Below are 18,719 nucleotides of genomic sequence, written 5' to 3' on the forward strand. Positions count from 1 at the left end.
ATTAGCAGATACAAACTACTATGTATAAAATAGATAAACAACAAGGTCCTACTGTACAGCACAGGGAACTATATTCAAAACCTTTTAATAGCCTATCACGAAAAAGAATATGAAAACAACATATATATGTATAACTGAATCACTCTGCTGTACACCAGAAACTAACACAACATTGTAAATCAACTATACTTCAATTTTTTTTAAAAGTCATAAAAATATCTATGCCTTTGCTGTACTTCAGTAAAAACTGAAATCAACGTACGGGATAAGATGAGGGATATTTAACATGTCACATCGTTGGGTTGGGTTTTTCCCGCCTTCTCACCATGTCCCATGTACATAAGGACCATTCTTCTGGAAAGGAGGGTTTGAGTGCATTGCCTGACCAGTACAGGTATACCAAAGGGCAAGACAGCACTGTCAGCTACTGCCACATGGGCTATCTAAGTGAGATCTGGGATGAACAGTCCCCAGCATATGAGTCTTCGTGTTTAAGGGCTGAGAGTTCCACAGGGAATTCGGCGGAAATGATAAGTCTGCCCTGCTTTCCTGGAGAAAAAGGACATAGTTCAGTGGTTACTCTGTGACCTTTAAAGAAGTGAGGCTCTTAATGTTAGACATGATAGAAAACTGCAGTACCTCTATACTTCCTGCTGCTGTAAAGTAGCCTTGCTCAATTCTTCTCCCCTTTCTTGGGCATCTACTCTGCACCATGTACTGAATTAAAAGTTGCAGATAAAAAACAAGACCCAGTTCTTGCCCTCAAATGGTTTGCAGAGCGATGCAGTGTGCTGATGCACCATGTATCTAGAAATTATTATTGATGAAAGTTACATCTGTAGAAAGTTTTTTCATCTACAAAGTAATTCTCATCTCAGAAATCCTGTAAGTTAGGTAACATTTTCATCCCTACTTTATAGGTCAAGAAACCGGGGCCCAGAGATGTAACAGTGATGTATTCATAGGGATATTAAGTTGCAAGCATCAGACTTAAATTCATTCCTCTGACTCCTTTCCAGAGTTGCCCCTCTCAATGGCATTTGCATCTCAACAAGGATCAAAGTCTTCAGTGAACACTGCAGAATTCAACCCGGGGATTGCAGGAGATGTTTGAAAAACCAGTACAGAAGCAACCTGTAGATTACACGCATCTGGAAATAAGTCTTATCCTGCAGCTCTGCTCCTTGGCTGCCCTGAACTGCCGTCCTGGCAAGTCCAAAGCCTGTCTTCCTTTGGAACCAAGTCTTCAGAATTGCTTTCTGAGGGCTCATTCTTTCTCTTCATTAGATTAGATGCAAACAGTCTGAGTAAACAAAATAAAATTTCCCTACCATTGGCAGCCCGCTGCTAACTGCTACACCCTGGATGGTTTTCTTTTAATCATCCAATTGCCAAAAAAGGAGTGGGGCTTGGTAGGGACTTGGCTCCAGCTGCAAACCAAGTTCAGACCCCAGAGGAACTTGAAAGAACTCCCAGTGCCCACAATAGCTCTTCAGTGTAGTCTGTGTTTACTCAGGACCCAGCCCACAACGCCCGTAGCCCTGAAGGCAGCCTGCATGTAAATGCTACATTCTGCAATGATTTTTTTTTTTTTTTTTTGGTTCTCCAGGCTTTGGACTCAAGGCAGATGATCTGTGAGACTGCTTCGGATCCATCAAGTTTGAAATCTACATTGGCTGATGTACACTGCTTTTGAGGCTCATTTACTCATCCTTCCGCTCATCAAAGCTTAATTAAATGCCTACTATGTGCTCAGCAGGGCACTACCTACCAGAGGTAGAAGAATGTAAGTGAACTTGGTTGCTTCGCTAAAAAGAAGATGCTAAGACAAGATCCACGCAGTCCCTTGGCAAGTTTCTTATTTTACAGAGAGCATTATCATGACCTTTGACATACCCTCTCCTTGGGGGTCCCTGGACAAGTTAACTCCACAGATCTGGGTGTATGATGAATTCATCAAACAAAGGTTGAGAATCTGCTAAGAACCAGGCACTTCTCAAGGTCCCTGAGACAAAAACAGAGAAAAGACATGGTCTCTGTCCTCAAGGACATTCGGAAGAGTGGGAGAGCAGATCTGCAGACCAACAGTTCCACTGAAGAGCCATCATTACTGAGACAACTGCTCAGGGTACCTTGGGAGCACAAAGGAGAGAATCGTCAGTGGAGAGACTGGACTAGTCACAAAGAAGACTTCTCCAAGGAGAGGATGCTCGTATGGGGTCAAGAAAGATGAGTAAGCGTTCAAGCAGGTGGGCTGAGGGAAACAGTGCGAATGTGGAAATACGGGAAGTACTCACGCATTCATTCATCAGACCTCCACTGAGGACCAGTTATGTGCCAGGCACTGGATTAGGGGCTGTGGTTGACACTGGGACACAGAGATGGTAAGACACTGCCCCTACCCTCTGGAAACTTACTCTCCAGAGAAAGAGAAGAATCCATACATACAATCACAACACAGTGACCTAGGTTGCTCGAGAGGTTACTTACGGTTTTTTTCTCACACCTGGACATATAATGGAGCAAAAGCTTTCAAACTACACACTAAGTGCTCCAAAACAGGATTCCTCAGGCTCTGTTTCCTGCACATATTTCTCATAAACCTAACCTATAATGTCCCGCATTTCTCCCTGATCTGCTGGCTCGTGGCCTCATGCAAATTTCAGGCCACTTAAAAAGTGCCGAATAAACTGAGCGGCTGGCTGGGGGCTTTGAATACTTTTTCCACCATGACCAGAGACCACAAGGAGTGAGCACACTTGATTTATATGATTGATCATTCTGCATACCACCCTTGAAAGGGAGAAGTTGGTCATATGGCATTAAGCCAGCAACCAACACACAGTGTCATTTCTCTTACAGACAGAATACACTAAGAACCAAGGTGTGGAAGTGGGAATGACTTCCCTTCTATTATATACAATAACCCACTTACCAAAGTTTTGCATACCATTCACCATTTAGATCGGTGAACCGGAAGGTTTGGATGGGCCAGGGAAACATGATTCCACTAGTAAATACTCAGACATGTGCCAGTAAATTGCAAGCTAAGGTTGCTCTCCAGTGGACACAGAAGAAGGTTACTCTGCTGGCTGGTGATTGATCCTGATTACCACGGGGAAATTGGGTCACTGCTACAGAACGGGGGCATGGATGACTGTGTCTAGATCCCAGATAGCAGCAGTCAGTGAGAAAACATGACAAACGAATAAAGACAGGTCCTTAGAAGGAAGGCAGGCTTGGATCCTTCCCACCGGTGTAAAACAAATCACGTAAGCCAAGATGCTCAGAGGGTGGAAGGGGAACATTGCAATGGTTATCACATAACCCCTCTTGGCCAGTTATGGGAGTGGAAACTGTAGCATCTAGATTTTAGGAAAAGCATTTACTTTTTCCCTTTTCTCTTTATGTGAAAATATCCACTGATGGTGGTTAATATTACAGTTTACTGTCCGAGGAGGGAGGGTATAGCTCAGTGGTAGAATGTGTGCCTAGCATGCAGGAGGTCCTGGATTCAATCCCTGGTACCTCCATTAAAAACAAACAAATAAACTTAATTACCTTCCCCCATCAAAAAACAAAACACAAAAATACAGTTTACCGTCCAAGTGAGAGTTTGATTGAATCGACATATTCCCAGATCAGACAGAAACTGGTAGAACTTTGTGTTCCCCCTGTTCTGTTCCAAATTATCTTTGTCTAAATGAAAGAAGAGAATTAGATGGGACTGTGCTGCTTTTTCTCTCCGGATCCACTGCTCCTGCTCTCCCTTCTCTGCCTAACTCTGCGCCCTGCGAGGAAGACCTCTGAGGACTGTGGTCCCTGTGTTCCTTCGCCCTCCAGCTGTCAAATGGGTCAACCACCAGGAGGCACCAGGAGGAATCTGAAGGGTAAGTGAGAGAGGTTGGGGTCTGTCTTCCCCACTCCCTCCCCACCTGACCACTGGCAGTGATTACGGAGTGGCCGACCTCTCTTCCAAACCCATGCTCTTGCTGAGATTTTATAACACCTCCACCTCCCTTCACACCTTCAGGCCACCAGGTGGTGATGGCTTCCTGCTGTTGACAGTCCAAGAGCTTCACCGACCCTCATTGGTTCTTTTAACCCTGCCCACATCTCTGTCTGTGGTCCTTCCATTAAACTCTCTTCTGTTAAATCTACTTATTCTTTGGGGCAAGGACTGAACTTATTGTTTTGGAAATATTTGCTATTAAGGTTTAAATAACATTCAACAAAATGCACAGATTTTAAGTGAGCGGTTTGGTCAGGTTTGACAAGTGGATACACTCAGCTGACCATCATCCTCATCAAGATACAGAACATTTCCACCACGTACCACCTCCTGGAAGGTGACCACCGTACTGTTGTCACCACAGATTAGTTCTGCCCCTCCGTGAAATGACATATAAATGGAATCATACAGTAGGAACTCTTTTGAGTAAGGCTTCTATCACACAGCAGGACATTTCTGAGATTCATCCATGTTACTGAGTGTATCAGCATTTCATTCCTCTTAGTGTTGAAGGGTATTCTACTGCATAAATATGACACAGCTTGTTTTTCTATTCACCTGTTGATGACCTTTGGGTTGCTTTTAGGAAATCATCTGTTCCTTTCAGCACCAATCTCTTGCTCAGTCTTTCTGAAGTGTCTGTCTTAAGTGCGAGACAGTTTTTTTTAGGACAATTTTAAATTACTGTGAATAAAGCTGCTATGAAATTTGTGTATAAATCTTTTTGTGGACATAAGTTTTCATTTCTTCTGGATTTACATCTAGGAGTGGAAGGCTGTGTCTTAGGGGGAGGTGCCTATTTACCGTTACATGAAATAGTCCAACAGTTTTCTAAAGCAGGTGTATCAATTAAAACTTTACAGCATGTACTATATACAACAGTCAAGACACAGAAGCAACCTAAATATCCATTGACAGGTGACTGGATAAAGAAGTTGTGGTATATTTATACAAGGGAATATTACTCAGCCATAAGACAGAATAAAATATTTATACAAAATAAAATTTGCAGCAACATGGATGGACCTGGAGATCATCATTCTAAGTGAAGTAAGCCAGATAGAGAAAGAAAAATACCGTATGATATCACTCATATGTGGAATCTAAAAAAAAAAGGACACTATGAACTCATCTACAAAACAGAAAAAAATTCGAAGACATAGTAAACAATCTTATGGTTACCGGGGAAAGGGGGTGGGAAGGGATAAATTTGGGAGTTTGAGATTTGCAAATTAGCCACTATATATAAAAATAGATTTATAAAAAGCTAAGTTTCTTCTGTATAGCACAGGGAACTATATTCAGTATCTTGTAATAACCTTTAGTGAAAAAGGACATGAAAACAAATATATGTATGTATATGTATGACTGGGATATTGTGCTGTACACCAGAAATTGACACATTGTAACTGACTGTACTTCAATAAAAAATAAATAAAATAAAAATAAAAAAATAAAAATAAAAATCTTTACAGAATGCTATCTCTCCAAATTGGGATAGGCCACGACAGATCTGAATAAAGATAAACTTTAGTGGGCAGGGTATAGCTCAAGTGGTAGAACACATGCATATCCCCCTGCCCCAGTACCTCCTCTAAAAACAAATAAACCTAATTACCTCCTTGCCTGCCAAAATAAAGTAATTAAATAATCATAATAACATATAAAATATTTTTAAAAGATAAACTTTAAAATATCATTAGGATTAGGTAGTAATATCCAACTGACAATTCAAAAAACATTAGTGGGCACAGCTCCTGAGGGAATCACTGAGTAATTCCTGCAGGTGCCTTCTAGCCCCTCTCCGTCACTCTCAGCGATAATCAGCTTTTAAATATAGTCCCCTCCCACGGGGAGGGTATATCTCAAGTAGCAGTGTGCATGCTTAGGATGTGCGAGGTCCTGGGTTCAATCCCCAGTACCTCCTCTAAAAATGAACAAACAAATAAACCTAATTATCTCCCTGAAAAAAGAAAGTAAAAAAAAAAAAAAAAAAAAAAAAAAGTCCTCTCCAGCCCAGACTTCTGAATTCTCACTCCTCAGGTTACCAGCTAGCTGTTAGAAGAGTAGCTAAGGAAACTCATTTACACTTACCTGCAAATGATTGTCAGGCCTCACTGCATTTAACACCCTAGAGTATTTGTATTTTAAAAGCAAAGTTTTATCTCACAAAGGAATTAATCACCGGTAATAGCTTTGTGGTTGACATTTGGGGAGGAAATACCTTCTTTGTAGACCTCAAAAATTATGTGAGCTGAAAAACGACACCTGTAGGAAAATCCGATGTGGGTCCAAATCCCAGTTCTTCACTTAAAAAGAAAGCAGTTAGTCTTTCAATGTCTCTGTCCTAGTTCATTGTCATGGGGGCAATCATCTGTTCCTTTTAGCACCAATCACTTGTTCAATCTTCCTTAAGTGTCTGTCTGTCTTAAGTGTGAACATTTTTAGGACAGACTGTAGCCTCATTCAGGGTCTAGCACAGAGGCGGGCAGGCTGTGGGAACTCAAAAAACATGTGTTGACCAGCTCATGAAGAGGGAAGGAGTCTCTAAACTGCGGAGTGCTCCGGGTGTTATGACAATACTGGTCTTTATCACTCTACCTATAAAGAATGCAAAACCCCTCATTCTGTTGATGGGAGACAGGACAGGGGTTGAGGGGGAAGAAAGAATCAATGTAGGGCAGGAACCACTGCAGTATAAGTCACTGGGTCACTTATTTATAATATAAAATGCCCAGCCCACCAGACTGAAAGAATCTTTTTTTCTTTTTTCGTGGGTCCCCGCCTTCCCCTTTAGTGGAGGTACTAGGGATTGAACCCAGGATCTCATGCACGCGAGGCAGGGACTCTACCACTGAGCTGTATCCACCCACCGTGACGCAGGAAATCTTGAACCTCAGGCCCTCTCCCGGTCAAGGAGCTCTAGTCTGGGAGCTATAATGGCGATGACAACCCCACCAGCGCTCTGGGTGTTCTTGGAGAAGTGTTACGGCGTCCCTGGAAAAGCCGTGAAGGAAGCGTCCCGAAGATGCCCCTTTCTGAGTGACTTTCAAGCTATACTTTAAGGGAAGAGGAGTCTCGCTAGTCCGTGCGTTTCACGCCCCACAGTGAGGTAGGCAAGTTAGATTTTTCTTTGTCATAAAAGTATTCCTCCGCTATAGGAGGACGCCAGCCCGAAAGTCAAGAGGCAGAGGGTAGCGTTTAACTGGCCTCCTGGAGGGGCTTGGCCTCTCAGACTGCGTCACCCTTTCGCCGCGGAGGGTCCTCAGGCAGGCAGGCGGGGGTTCCCAGCCGCCGGCTCTGCGCTCTCCCCGCCTCCCCGCGCCCTGACCCTCCTCCCCAGCGACGCCCAAGGAGCTCACCGTCCGGCACAGCCTCTTTTGGCACCGAGGCTTCCAGGTGCCCAGCACGAAGGCGGAGCCCGGCTACAGCCGCCTCCCCGGCGCAGCGGACGCGACCCCCAGGAGGTCGGGACCCCAACGCTGCGGCTCCGACGTCCCCAGCCTCGGCGTCTCCCCGCGCTCCTCCCTCTCAGCGCGCCGGGCGCGAAGCCCGCGAGGCGCGAGCGGAGCGCAGCGCGCAGAGCCAAGTGGCGCGCGTTGGGCAGTGGCCCCAGGGGCCCGCGCGCCGCGCAGCCGGAGCCCGCACTCCTGCCGGCCAGTCCGTGGACGCCCGGACCATGGCTGCCCAGGGCCCCAGTCCCCGAACCCGGCTCTGGGCGGCGGCGCTGCTCCTGCTCGGCCTTCCGCGCCTCTCCGTGCGGGCGGACGGTGAGTGTCCGGGAGGGCCCGCCGAGCGGCGGGCCCGGGGTGACGCGTGGGGTCTCGGCGGGGAAAGCGAAGCTCGCCGGGGCTACTCCCGCGGACCAGCCTAGAACACGGCAAACCTGGGAGGGAATGAGGCGAGTGGCAGTCCTGCGACCCTGCGACTCTGCGTCGCTCTCCCTGCTCACCGAGTCTCCCCGCGCCAAAACGCCCCCGGGGCGACTCACCGCTCACGCGGGGCGCGCACCGGAGAAAACCTGTGCTTTGGTCCTGCAGCCCCGCTGCTAGTTTTCGCAAGATATCCATGAAGGTCTTCAAAATTAAATCACGTCCAGGGTGCCCTGGAACTTCCTCTGCAGAGATGTAATTTCCCACGTCTGTTAAATGTGCTCCGGACGGCAAGGCCGGTGATTACAAGGCCCCCTCGGCATTTTGGCTTGGTACAGGAAGACCTGAAAGATGAGTAGAAATCAGCTAGGCAAAATAGAGTGTCCTGGGGAGCGGGAATAGCACAAGCGAAGGCCCTGTGAGAGGCAGGGGAAGTGGGATAAATGATAGCTTGGCTGGAGCGAGAAGTACAAGGTAAGGCTGAACCCAGAGAAACAGATAAGGACCAGATTATTGCAGGCTCTGAGAATCGACCCACCTTTTTGTTTGTTTGGGTTTTGAACCTGAATTCAGCTTTCAGTCCTTCCCTTAAATTAGCAGGACCACAGACTTAGATCAGTTCAGTTTCAAAAAAAAAAAAAGCTAATTCAGCTGTGTTTTGATTTTGGAACAAAACCCTGTTGACTTGGTGCAGAAGGATCTCAAAGAAAAGAACCCAGCAGTTCTCACATCCATGAGTGGGCTCGAGTAAATCCAAGACCTGGACAAATTAGATTGATGAAGGAAAAACCCCTCTGCTGACTTAGGACGCTTGTATATTTTAAAATGTCATTGCTATTTAACAAACAATATTGGGTGCAGGGAGAAGATTTGACTAAAGAAGCATGATGGTTAGGGAAAGGGAAAGGGGAAAACTGCCAGGTATTACCTTAGAATTTTTAGTGCCCTTTGGCCTGAGTGCAGCTAATGAAGGAGGTGTTTTGTTTCTCCATGTCCTCGGAGGGTGTTAGAGGAGGAAACGTGAACTTAGAAGGCTTCTAGCGATCGCTGTTAATTTTTCATTGAGATCTAATTCATGTAAAAGTTACCATTTTAAAATGTACAATTCAGGTGTTTTAAGTATAGATGTTACATTGTGCGACCATCACCACTATCTCATCCCTGAAACTTTTCATCACCCAAAACGAAGTCCCACACCTGTTAGCAACCAATCCACTCTCTGTTCATTCTTCACTGTAGTGCTTTTTCGCCTGACCTTGAGTCATGAAAATTAAGCTGATTTTAAAGAATGCGAGTAGAATAAATGGGAGCTAAAATGAACTTTTGAACAATGTATACTATTGTACCAATTTTAATTCCTTTTAAAGAAGTATCTCTGCAACTCATGAGGCTTTAGAGTGTCACCCCATTATGACTACTTAAGTGGAATACCAGATGGAAATGGATCAATATGTTGTGCCCGTCTGGCTTGATGTGGGTCATAGAAAATTGAAGGCAGAAATATCAGTGAACAAGGTGGAAGTACTGACAGCACTGGAGCCTACTTTCTTGTTAACACTTGCCATAAATGCCTCTGTTTCTCCCTACTCCTTTATTTCCACCTTCCTTCTTCCCCAGTGGAGAATTATTAGTACATTAGCTGTCAAGAAACTCCATCTGCTGAGCTCCAACTTTTATAATACAGCCATTGAACTGAAGAATTATGACCTATATTATGAAAGGATTCTTTTCTTTACTAAATAATACGCTTGACTACACCACTTTGCACGTTTAGGTGTTTGTGTTCTATGGTGATGAAAGGAGGAAGAGGAAAGGTTCACCTAAAGTGTGATGTGTGAAGACATTTGCAGAGAGAGAATCTGGAGTTATTACAAACTCCATGGACTTATGACAAATTAAGTCAATAAGATAAACTCATTTGAAAAACCTTTAGTTTTACATATAACTGACTAGATATGAATCCCATACCTAAGAGAGACCTGATACTGTATTCTGGAAGTGCTTTTGAAAGGGAAAAATCTTCCCATTACCTGAATGAAAATGAACGGTGTGTGGGTCATGATTACAGGAAAAGAGTCATTAATTCAACAGATAATTTACTGAATGTCTACTTTATGCCAAGTACTATCCTTGCTGTGGAGGATAGAATGGAGAGAAGAAACAGGTCCTCGCGGTCAGGGAGCTTAAAATCCAATGGGGGAGACAGACAGTCATTAAGCACATAATTACATGAATGAAATGTGAAATGGTAACTGCAATAAGTGATGAGATTAAGGGACAGAGGTACTATGAGAGCACATATGAGGAGATTTTTGACTTGGTGTAGGAAGTTCTGAAAGATGAGTAAGAATTAATTGGCAAAGAGGGGAAGAAAGAGTATCTGGACACAGAATAGCACGTACAAAGAAACAGTAAGAGGCAGAGAAGATGGGACATGTGATAAGAGACAGAGTGGCTGAAGCCAGGAGTCCAAGGTGGAAGTAGTTCAAGACAATGCTGGGGAAATTGATGCGGGGCCACATAGCCAAGTTTTGCTTTAATCCAAAAAAGGAGAGGAAGCCATTGAATGGTTTCCAGTAGTAGAGTGACTGATCAGACTTGCATTTTGAGAAGATCATCCTGAGAGTAGGGAAGATGGATGGGACAAGACTGGATGTAGAGCGACCATATAGGATGCTATTTCAGTGGTCCAGATGAGAGGGGGTGGGAGTGGAGAGGAGGATGGGGTGAATGCAAAGAGTCTGGAAGAGACCCTTTTTTTGAAGAGAAAAAAGTGAGTCCTCTGTGTAAAGATGGTCTTTGAAACCATGTGTGTAGATGGAATCCTAGGGAAAGGTTTTACAGTAAGAAGAGATGACCTACTTCAGTTTCTCCATAGATTTTTGTCACTTAAGTAAAAATGTTTTATTTGTGGTTTCTTCTTTCAACTCATGATTCATTTAGGGGTGTGTGTGTGTGTGTGTGTGTGTGTGTGTGTGTGTGTGTGTGTATTTTTTTAATGGAGGTACTGGAGTTTGAACCTAGGACCTCATGCATGCTAAGCAGGCGCTTTACCACTGAGTTATACCCACCCCCTCAAAGTATATTTTGTAATTTCCACACACAAGGGGATTTTTCTAGGTACCACTTTATTATTGAGAGTTAGTATAACCCAGTGGTTAGGATCACTGGCATGCTGCCAAACTGTCTGGTTTTGTATCTCGGCTGTGCGATCTTGGACAAATCACGAATACTAAACCTTAACTATCAAATGAGGATAATAATAACACCTACATCATAGAATTGTTATAAGGATTAAATTGATGAACATTTATAAAGCAAATTGGACAACACCTGGCCCACAGTAAACACTCCATGCTGGGACTGGTTTGCTAGTATTTTTGTTGAGGATTTTCGTGTCTGTATATTTATAAGAGATGATGGCCAATAGTTTTCTTTTCTTGTGATGTCTTTTGTCTGGTGTTGGTATTAGAGCAATGGTGGCCTCATAGAAAAAGTTGGGAGGTGTTGTTCCCCTCTGTTTTATTTTTTAAATGAGTTTGTAGAGAGTTGATATTATTTTCTCTTTAGATGTTTGGTAGAATTCACCAGTGACGCCATCCAAACCTGCGCTTTTCTTTGTGAGTAATTTTAAAATTACTAATTCAATCTCCTTACTTGTTAAAGATCTAGTCAGATTTTCTATTTCTTCTTAAGTCAGTTTCAGGAGTTTGTCTTGTGAAGAAGATTTCCACTTCATCCAAGTTATCTAATTTTTGGCATCCAGTTGTTTACAGTAGTGCTTTGTAATCTTTTTATTTCTGTAAGTGTGGAGCAATGTCCATCCTCTCATTCCTGATTTTAGTAACTCAAGTCTTCTTTCTTTTTTTCTTGGTCATTTCAGCTAAATGTTTGTCAATTTTCTTGATCTTTCCAAAAACCAACTTTTGCTTTTATTGATTTTCTTTATTGTTTTTCCTTTTCTACTTCATTCATTTCTGCTTTAATTCTTATTATTTCCTTCTTCTGCATGCTTTGGGTTTAGTTTGCTCTTCTTTTCCAGTATTTTAAACTAGAAGGTTAGGGTTTTTATTTGAGATCTTTTTTCTTATTTTGATGTAGGCACTGACAGTTATAAATTCCCCACTAGGCAGTACATAACTGCATCCCATAACATTTGTTCTCATTCATCTCAGGGTATTTGCTAATTTCACTAATTTCACTTCTCATTTTCTAATTCTCCTTTGTCTCATCAGTGTTTTAGAAGTGTGTTGTTTCATTTCCACCTGTTTATGAGTTTCCCAATTTATTTGTGTTGTTAATTAATTCTACCCCTAACTAGAGAAAATATTCCGTACAATTTTACTCCTTTTAAATTTACTGTGGCTTATTTTATTGCCTAGCATATGGACCATCCTAAAGAATGTTCTTCGTGCACTTGAGAAGAATGTGTGATTCTCCTGTTGCTGGGGACTGTTTTATATAATCAGTGTTTACTTATATCTAACTGTGTATTGATTTTTTTCCCCTTTCCATTCCATCTTGCCTCTCAAATAATTTTCTTTCTCCCCCAAATACTTCCTTTAGTATTTCCTACAAAGAGGATCTGCTGGTGGCAAACCGTCTTGATTTTTAGCTTATCTGAAAAAATCCGTTTGTTTCACCTTTGTTCTTGAAATGTATTTTTGGTGAAGGTAGAATTCTAAATTTGCAGCAGTTTTTGTTTTTTTTTTGTTTTTTTTTTGTTTTTTTGCTAGTGATTGTATTCTTGCTTCCATCGCTATCGTTTTAGAAATCAGCTGTCAAACTGCTGCTGCTTTGAAAGTATTCTGTCCCTTCTCTCTGTCTGCTTGGACAGCATTCTCTTTGTCTCTGCAGTTCTGAGGCGTCACTGGTACACATTCCCTTACAGATTTTCTCCATCTTGGGATTTGGTGTTGGACTTCTTTAATCTCTGTACTGGAATATTTATCAGTTCTATGAAATTCACAGGCATTTTGTCTTCAGATATCACTTCCACCTCAGTTTTTTTCTCCTCTTTCCGGGAATTCTGATTCAAGTATATGTTAATCCTTATTCTTTCCTTCCTGTCTCTTTATTGTCTTAATATTTTCCATCTTTTTTGTTTCTTTACCACATAATTGGATGGTGTCATCTGATTTCTTTTCCAAGGATAAGTTCTCTGTTCAGATGTGTCTCATATGCAGCCAAACACATTTATTGCATTTTAAATTTATCAATTTAATTGTATTTTTTAACTTCTAGAAGTCCTATTTTGTTCTTTTTTGAATTAGCTAAGCCACTTTTTATAGTTTCCTATTCTTTGCAGCTATTTTCCAACTTGTCTTTTATTTCCCTAAATATAGTAATCATCATTGTCTTATAACATGCGTCTGTTAACACTAGTATCAGATTTATATTTTTAGGTCAGTTTCCACTGTATGTTGTATCTGTTGCTTCTCACTCATGGTGCCTTGTTTCCTTGTACACTTTGTTGTACTTTACTGTCGTACACCCAATAGTTTGTACCTCCCACTGCCCCTCCCTGCCACTAGTAACCACTAGTTTGTTCTCTGTATCTGTGCGTCTGCTTCTTTAAAGTTATACTTACTAGTTTGTTGTAGATTTTTAGATTTTTTAGATTTTTAGATTTTTAGAATTTTTTTAGATTACACATGTAAGTGATATCATACAGTACTTGTCTTTCTCTGACTTGTTTCACTTAGCATCATGTCCTCCAAGTCCATTCACGTTGCTGCAAATGGTCAAATTTCATTCTTTTTAATGGCTGAGTAGTATTCCATTGTATATATATCTCTTTATCTTCTTTATCTAGTCGTCTGTTGATGGACACTTAAGATGTTTACATGTCTTGGCAATTGTAAATAATGCTGCTAAAAACCTTTTTAAAAGGAAGATTTGAAGGGTTCATCCAGGTAAACATGCCAGGGCAGATGGTTAATTTTTTTTTTTTAAGAAAATAGGAATAAAAAAATAGATGAAAACATTGGTGTAATTGTCATCACCTGGTCCCAGGGATGAGTGCAGTGGGGTGGCTGCTGCGCTTGGGTCTTTAGGCAAGTGGGAAACTACAGTTCTGACACGTGTCTGCTGGAGAGTGAGTTTGCTGAGATTAAATTCCCATGGATGCTGGAGTCAGCCTGTATTTGTACTTGTCCTCACACAGGGAAGCTCTTTGTGCTGGAGGCTCAGAATGGCTCTCAGGGCCTGGACCTGGAGGCGGCTCAGCGTTCCTGCAAGAGCAGAGGTGCTCACCTGGCGTCTGCGGCTGAGCTGCGCAGGGTGGTCCAGGACTGCGCCTTCCCGGTGTGCACCACAGGCTGGCTGGCGGATGGCACCCTGGGGTAAGTCAGGCGAGCTGGGAGGAGCTCTCCTCCTCACTCACCCCGCTGCCTCACCAGGGCGGATTGAGGGGCCAGGATAGGCGGAGTGGTGTGCGTTCTTGCTTTGGGTTCTCATATAAAAACCTTTTTCAGTGCTTTATTATAAGGTAGGCTTTGCATCAGATGTTTTACCCAACTGTAGGCTAATGTAAGTGTTCCAAGCACATTTAAGGTAGGCGAGGCTAAACTCTGATGTTCAGTAGGTTACGTGTATTAAATGCATTTTTGATTTACCATATTTTCTACTTACAATGGTTTTTGTGCATTATAACACTATCATAAGTTGAGGAAGATCTGTAATTACATAAAGCAGTAATAATAGTACAAAATACCAAAAAATCGTGAGGAAGTGTTTTAAGTATGTTAATACAAAGTATTTTTAAGTATTTTAAGTTGTATTGTTGGGAAAGAGGATAAAAATAACATTAAATGTTTATAAGTCGAGGAAGTTTGTTATAAGCTCTGGGGTAACCACTGAAAGAATAGTGAAAGGTAATTTAACTTCCAGACCAATGCAGGAGAAAAAGAGAATGCTGAAAAGAAATTCAAGCAATCAAAATATGGGAAAGAAAAGAGAGGAAGACAGGAAAAAGATCAGAAATAGAAAGATAGCAGATTTAAATTCAAAGAGATGGTGTGATTAAATTAAGTAGATGTGATGCTCTGATTAGGAAATAAAGATCATCGGATGAATATTCTTAAAGTTCTACTATTTTCTGCTTATGAAAGATATCCCTAAATAAATCATGGGGCAAAATAAATTACAGTGGAAATAAGCATAGATGCAGACCTGAATGATACTAAAATACGCTCAAAACTCGCGGGATGCTGCTAAAGCTATACCTGGAGGGAATGTAAAGTGCTAAGTGCTTGTGTTAGAAAAGGAAAGAGACTGAAGGTTCATGAACTAGTGATTCAGCTTAAGAAATCTGAAAACAACAGCAAAGCAGACCCCCTCAGGAAAAGGGAACGAGTAAAGAGCAGAGCAGAACTTGATGAAATGAAACCCACACATAATGCTAGAAGAGATCAACAATGCATTGCCTCTGAAGCTTGAACTGATATGTGTGACCTCAACTCAAGCATCACCTGTATCTTTCTGATTTTAGACCTTTGGGTAGAGTGTTTCGGTATTGATACTTTCAGCCCAAACGCCTGAATCAGGAAAATCTCTGCCGATTCAGAGCTGACAACAGAAAAGAAAGGTTCTCTCCCAGTTTTGGTTAGTTCTCCTAACCCGGCGTCTTCTTTGTCTGTTTCAGGGCAACCGTGTGCAGCAAGGGGAGTGGTGAACAGCAAATCATGAGAGCTGTTGATGTGAAAATTGAGAGCAACCCGGTTCCTGGTGGCACATACAACGCCCTTTGTATTAAGGATGAAGGTCAGTGCCAGAGCCGTTATAAAGGTTTTGAAGGATTGTCCTCTTAGGCTGTGTTCTCTAGAGGCTGACCTTAGGAGAAGGATTCACAGAACATCGTGTATCTGGAAGTCTTTCAAAGAAAAGCCAACAGGGCAGTGGGGCAGCGGACAGGGAAAGGAAGAGGGCAGGCGCTGGTGCAGCATTAAGGAAAGTGCATAGTGGCAGTGAGGTGAGGTGGGGGGTAACTTTGGCTCAATCCCACATGGGATCTCTGGAGACAGTGACCACAGGTCACCACAGTTTTCTTGGTCGGGGGTGAGAGAACAGGGGTATTTATACCACTGCCCCGTCAGACATTGGTTAAGGGCTGCTTCACAGAGATATAACTTCCAGCCTGTTCTTGATTTCAGTGTGCTCAGGCAAAGGGTTCCAATAGCCCATTTCACCCTCCAGCAAAGATGCACAGGTGCCCACCAGGAGCCCTCATGCACAGGAATGGCAAAGGTCTCTGGGAGTAAGAGCAGACCCCCGGAGGTGTCTGCTACAGCTGCTGACATAGCTTGTCTTTCTGTCTGTCTTCATGGTGGACGGCACATTAAAAAGATGGGGGAGGGGAATCCTTTTTTTCCCTAAAGGAAATTTATAGGATTTAGGAAACTGCCCCCAGGAAGGAAAATTCAACTTCCTTCTGGAAAATCAGCTGAGTGGTGAGAGGAGGAAACCATAAAGGAATCGCCAGGGCGGTATTTCCTGTGCGCTGGAATAAGTACACTTTCATGATCAGAAACACATGCTGTTGAAAGGGAATTTTCATGCAAATGGGCAGAAAGCCATCAGTCGTGGAAATCAGCACAGGTACTGCCTGGCTGCGCACTGGTCTCATCTGGGAAGCTGTAAGAAAGACTGGGTGCCAGCCCTAGAGATTCTGGTATGAATGTTCTGGACATTGGGGTTTTCTTAAGCTCACCAGTGATGATAACATGCAGCCCAGTTTGAGAACTGCTTCTCTAATGCAGAGATTCCCAAAGCTCACTGATGATGAGAAATACCAGATGAACTTATTAGAAAGATAAACTTCCAGGCAGCATCCCAGAGGCACCAAATCCCAATCTCCAGGGAAGGGGTCAGAGGAGTTGTAAATCAAAGGGCCACAGGGAATGAATGCTACGCTCCGGCTGGTGCGTGTTAGATGTTTATTGGTGGTTGGCGTCTCTGCTGCTTTGGGGTCTCGCTCCGAGAAGGGCTCTACATTTGCTGATTGCAATGGAAGAGTCTGTTGGGAGAGTCTCCTGATATCATTGGTCCAGTCAAACAGCCAAATAATGTGGCCATAATCTGGAAAGGCCTGGGGACAGCAACACCCACGGTTTGTTTTTAAAAACCACGTAAGTGTATTTAAATGATCCTTTGAATCCCAAACGTAGGCAAAGGTTCAGATCCCTGAGGGAGACAGGACAGAGCCAGAAGAAAACCAGCATGACTTTCTCTAGTGATTGCAAATAGGTATGTAGGGTTCTTGAGTCTGATCTCTTGCCCCTGATGAACAAGAGGTATCCATTAGCTTTTGCTGTGTAACGTACCACCCCCAAATGTAGTGGCTTAAAATAACAACAGTGTGTCTAGTTCACTATTTTTGGGGGGGAGTGGGCAGCAATTTGTGTTCTTCTGCTGATCTCAGCTGGGCTCATTCACAGTCAGCTGCTGGGTAAGGGCTTTGCTTCTGGGCACTGGCTGGCTGTTGGCTGTGGTGATGGGGAGGACTGAGCCATGTTTTGCTCATCACCCAAGAGGACAGCCTGGACCTCCCACCTCACAGGCCTTCAAATAGGTGGTGTGTGTGCAAGTCTGTGCCCCCTTGTCCTCAGCTGTAGTACCTGAAGCCAGAGGCTGCAAATACCTGCTCACATCCTATGAGGCACCAAGGTCAAAAGTGACCCCAAAACTGAGTTCCCGCCACACTGATGTCACGTGCCTCCTGATGCTTTGCGCTCAGAGGAGCACAGCTTCAGTTCAGTCGCGTTCCTGCCAGAAGTGCGTAGCTTGAATCTGATCACGAGGAAACGTTAGCCAAACTCAGATTGAGAAACATCCTACAAAATGACTGGCCTATACTCTTTTTCAAAATGTCAAGGGTAAGAAAGACAAAGAAAGGCTGTTCTGGATTAAAACAGACTAAGAAGACGTGACAGTGAAATACAGTTGGTGGTCCTGGAGCTCCCGGACCAGGAGAAGATAGCTATAATTGATGGAATCTGAATATGGATAATGAATCCGATAACAGTATTGAATCAATGCTTAAATGTCCTGATTTTGGTAAGTGTACTGCAGTTTATGTAAGAGAATATCCTTGTTCTTGGAAATGGGTTCCAAGGTTTTTAGAGACAAAGAGACATCGCATCCACAACTTATTCTCAAGTGATTCAGAAAAGAGTGACGGACATAGATACACATGTATACACGTTCATATAGATGTGTGTGTGGGTATGTATGATATGTGTGTTCTCTTTATATACAGATATCTACATCTACACAAAACTGTATCCACCTGTCTAGAGAGAGAGAATGATAAAGCAAATGGGGAGAAATGAAACCAGATTGGTGAATCTGGATAAAGGGTTTATTGGAGTTCCTGATTCTTGAATTTTTTCTATAACTTTGAAATGATATGAAAATAAAAAACTACCTCCCAAATGATCTGCATACTCCTCCCAAAATAACAGTAAAAACAGGAAAGCACAAAGCAAAACCAAAGAAAACCAAAAAACCCTCTGAATCCTGGGGAGCCAATATATAAAGCAAATTCACGATGCCTGTCAGCGAACCAACGTGCGCACCAGTGCTGTTTTAGCAGAGTGAGCACTGTATGTGGTTCTTAGAATCAAAGTAGCTAGCAGTTCTCCAGTGAAGACATACAAATGGCCAATAGGCACATGAAAAAATGCTCAATATCGCTAATTATCAGAGAAATGCAAATCAAAACTACAATGAGGTGTTACCTCACACCAGTCAGAATGGCCATCATTCAAAAGTCCACAAACAATAAATGCTGGAGAGGCTGTGGAGAAAAGGGAACCCTCCTACACTGCTGGTGG

At 42.9% G+C, this 18,719-nt stretch overlaps 1 protein-coding gene across 1 annotated transcript in view; it reads left to right on the forward strand.

The window, feature by feature from the left end:
- The first annotated feature begins 6,951 nt into the window (after nucleotides 1-6,951).
- Nucleotides 6,952-18,719, forward strand: part of SUSD5 (sushi domain containing 5) — a 34,431-nt gene continuing 22,663 nt past the window's right edge. The window contains exons 1-5 of the mRNA XM_064496121.1: nucleotides 6,952-7,054; nucleotides 7,356-7,465; nucleotides 7,548-7,782; nucleotides 14,051-14,228; nucleotides 15,530-15,648. Of these exons, the coding sequence (XP_064352191.1) occupies nucleotides 6,952-7,054; nucleotides 7,356-7,465; nucleotides 7,548-7,782; nucleotides 14,051-14,228; nucleotides 15,530-15,648 (745 nt within the window). The remainder of the gene's footprint in view (nucleotides 7,055-7,355; nucleotides 7,466-7,547; nucleotides 7,783-14,050; nucleotides 14,229-15,529; nucleotides 15,649-18,719) is intronic.

The sequence above is a fragment of the Camelus dromedarius genome, chromosome 17, assembly GCF_036321535.1.
Source record: "Camelus dromedarius isolate mCamDro1 chromosome 17, mCamDro1.pat, whole genome shotgun sequence".
Lineage (NCBI taxonomy): Eukaryota > Metazoa > Chordata > Mammalia > Artiodactyla > Camelidae > Camelus > Camelus dromedarius.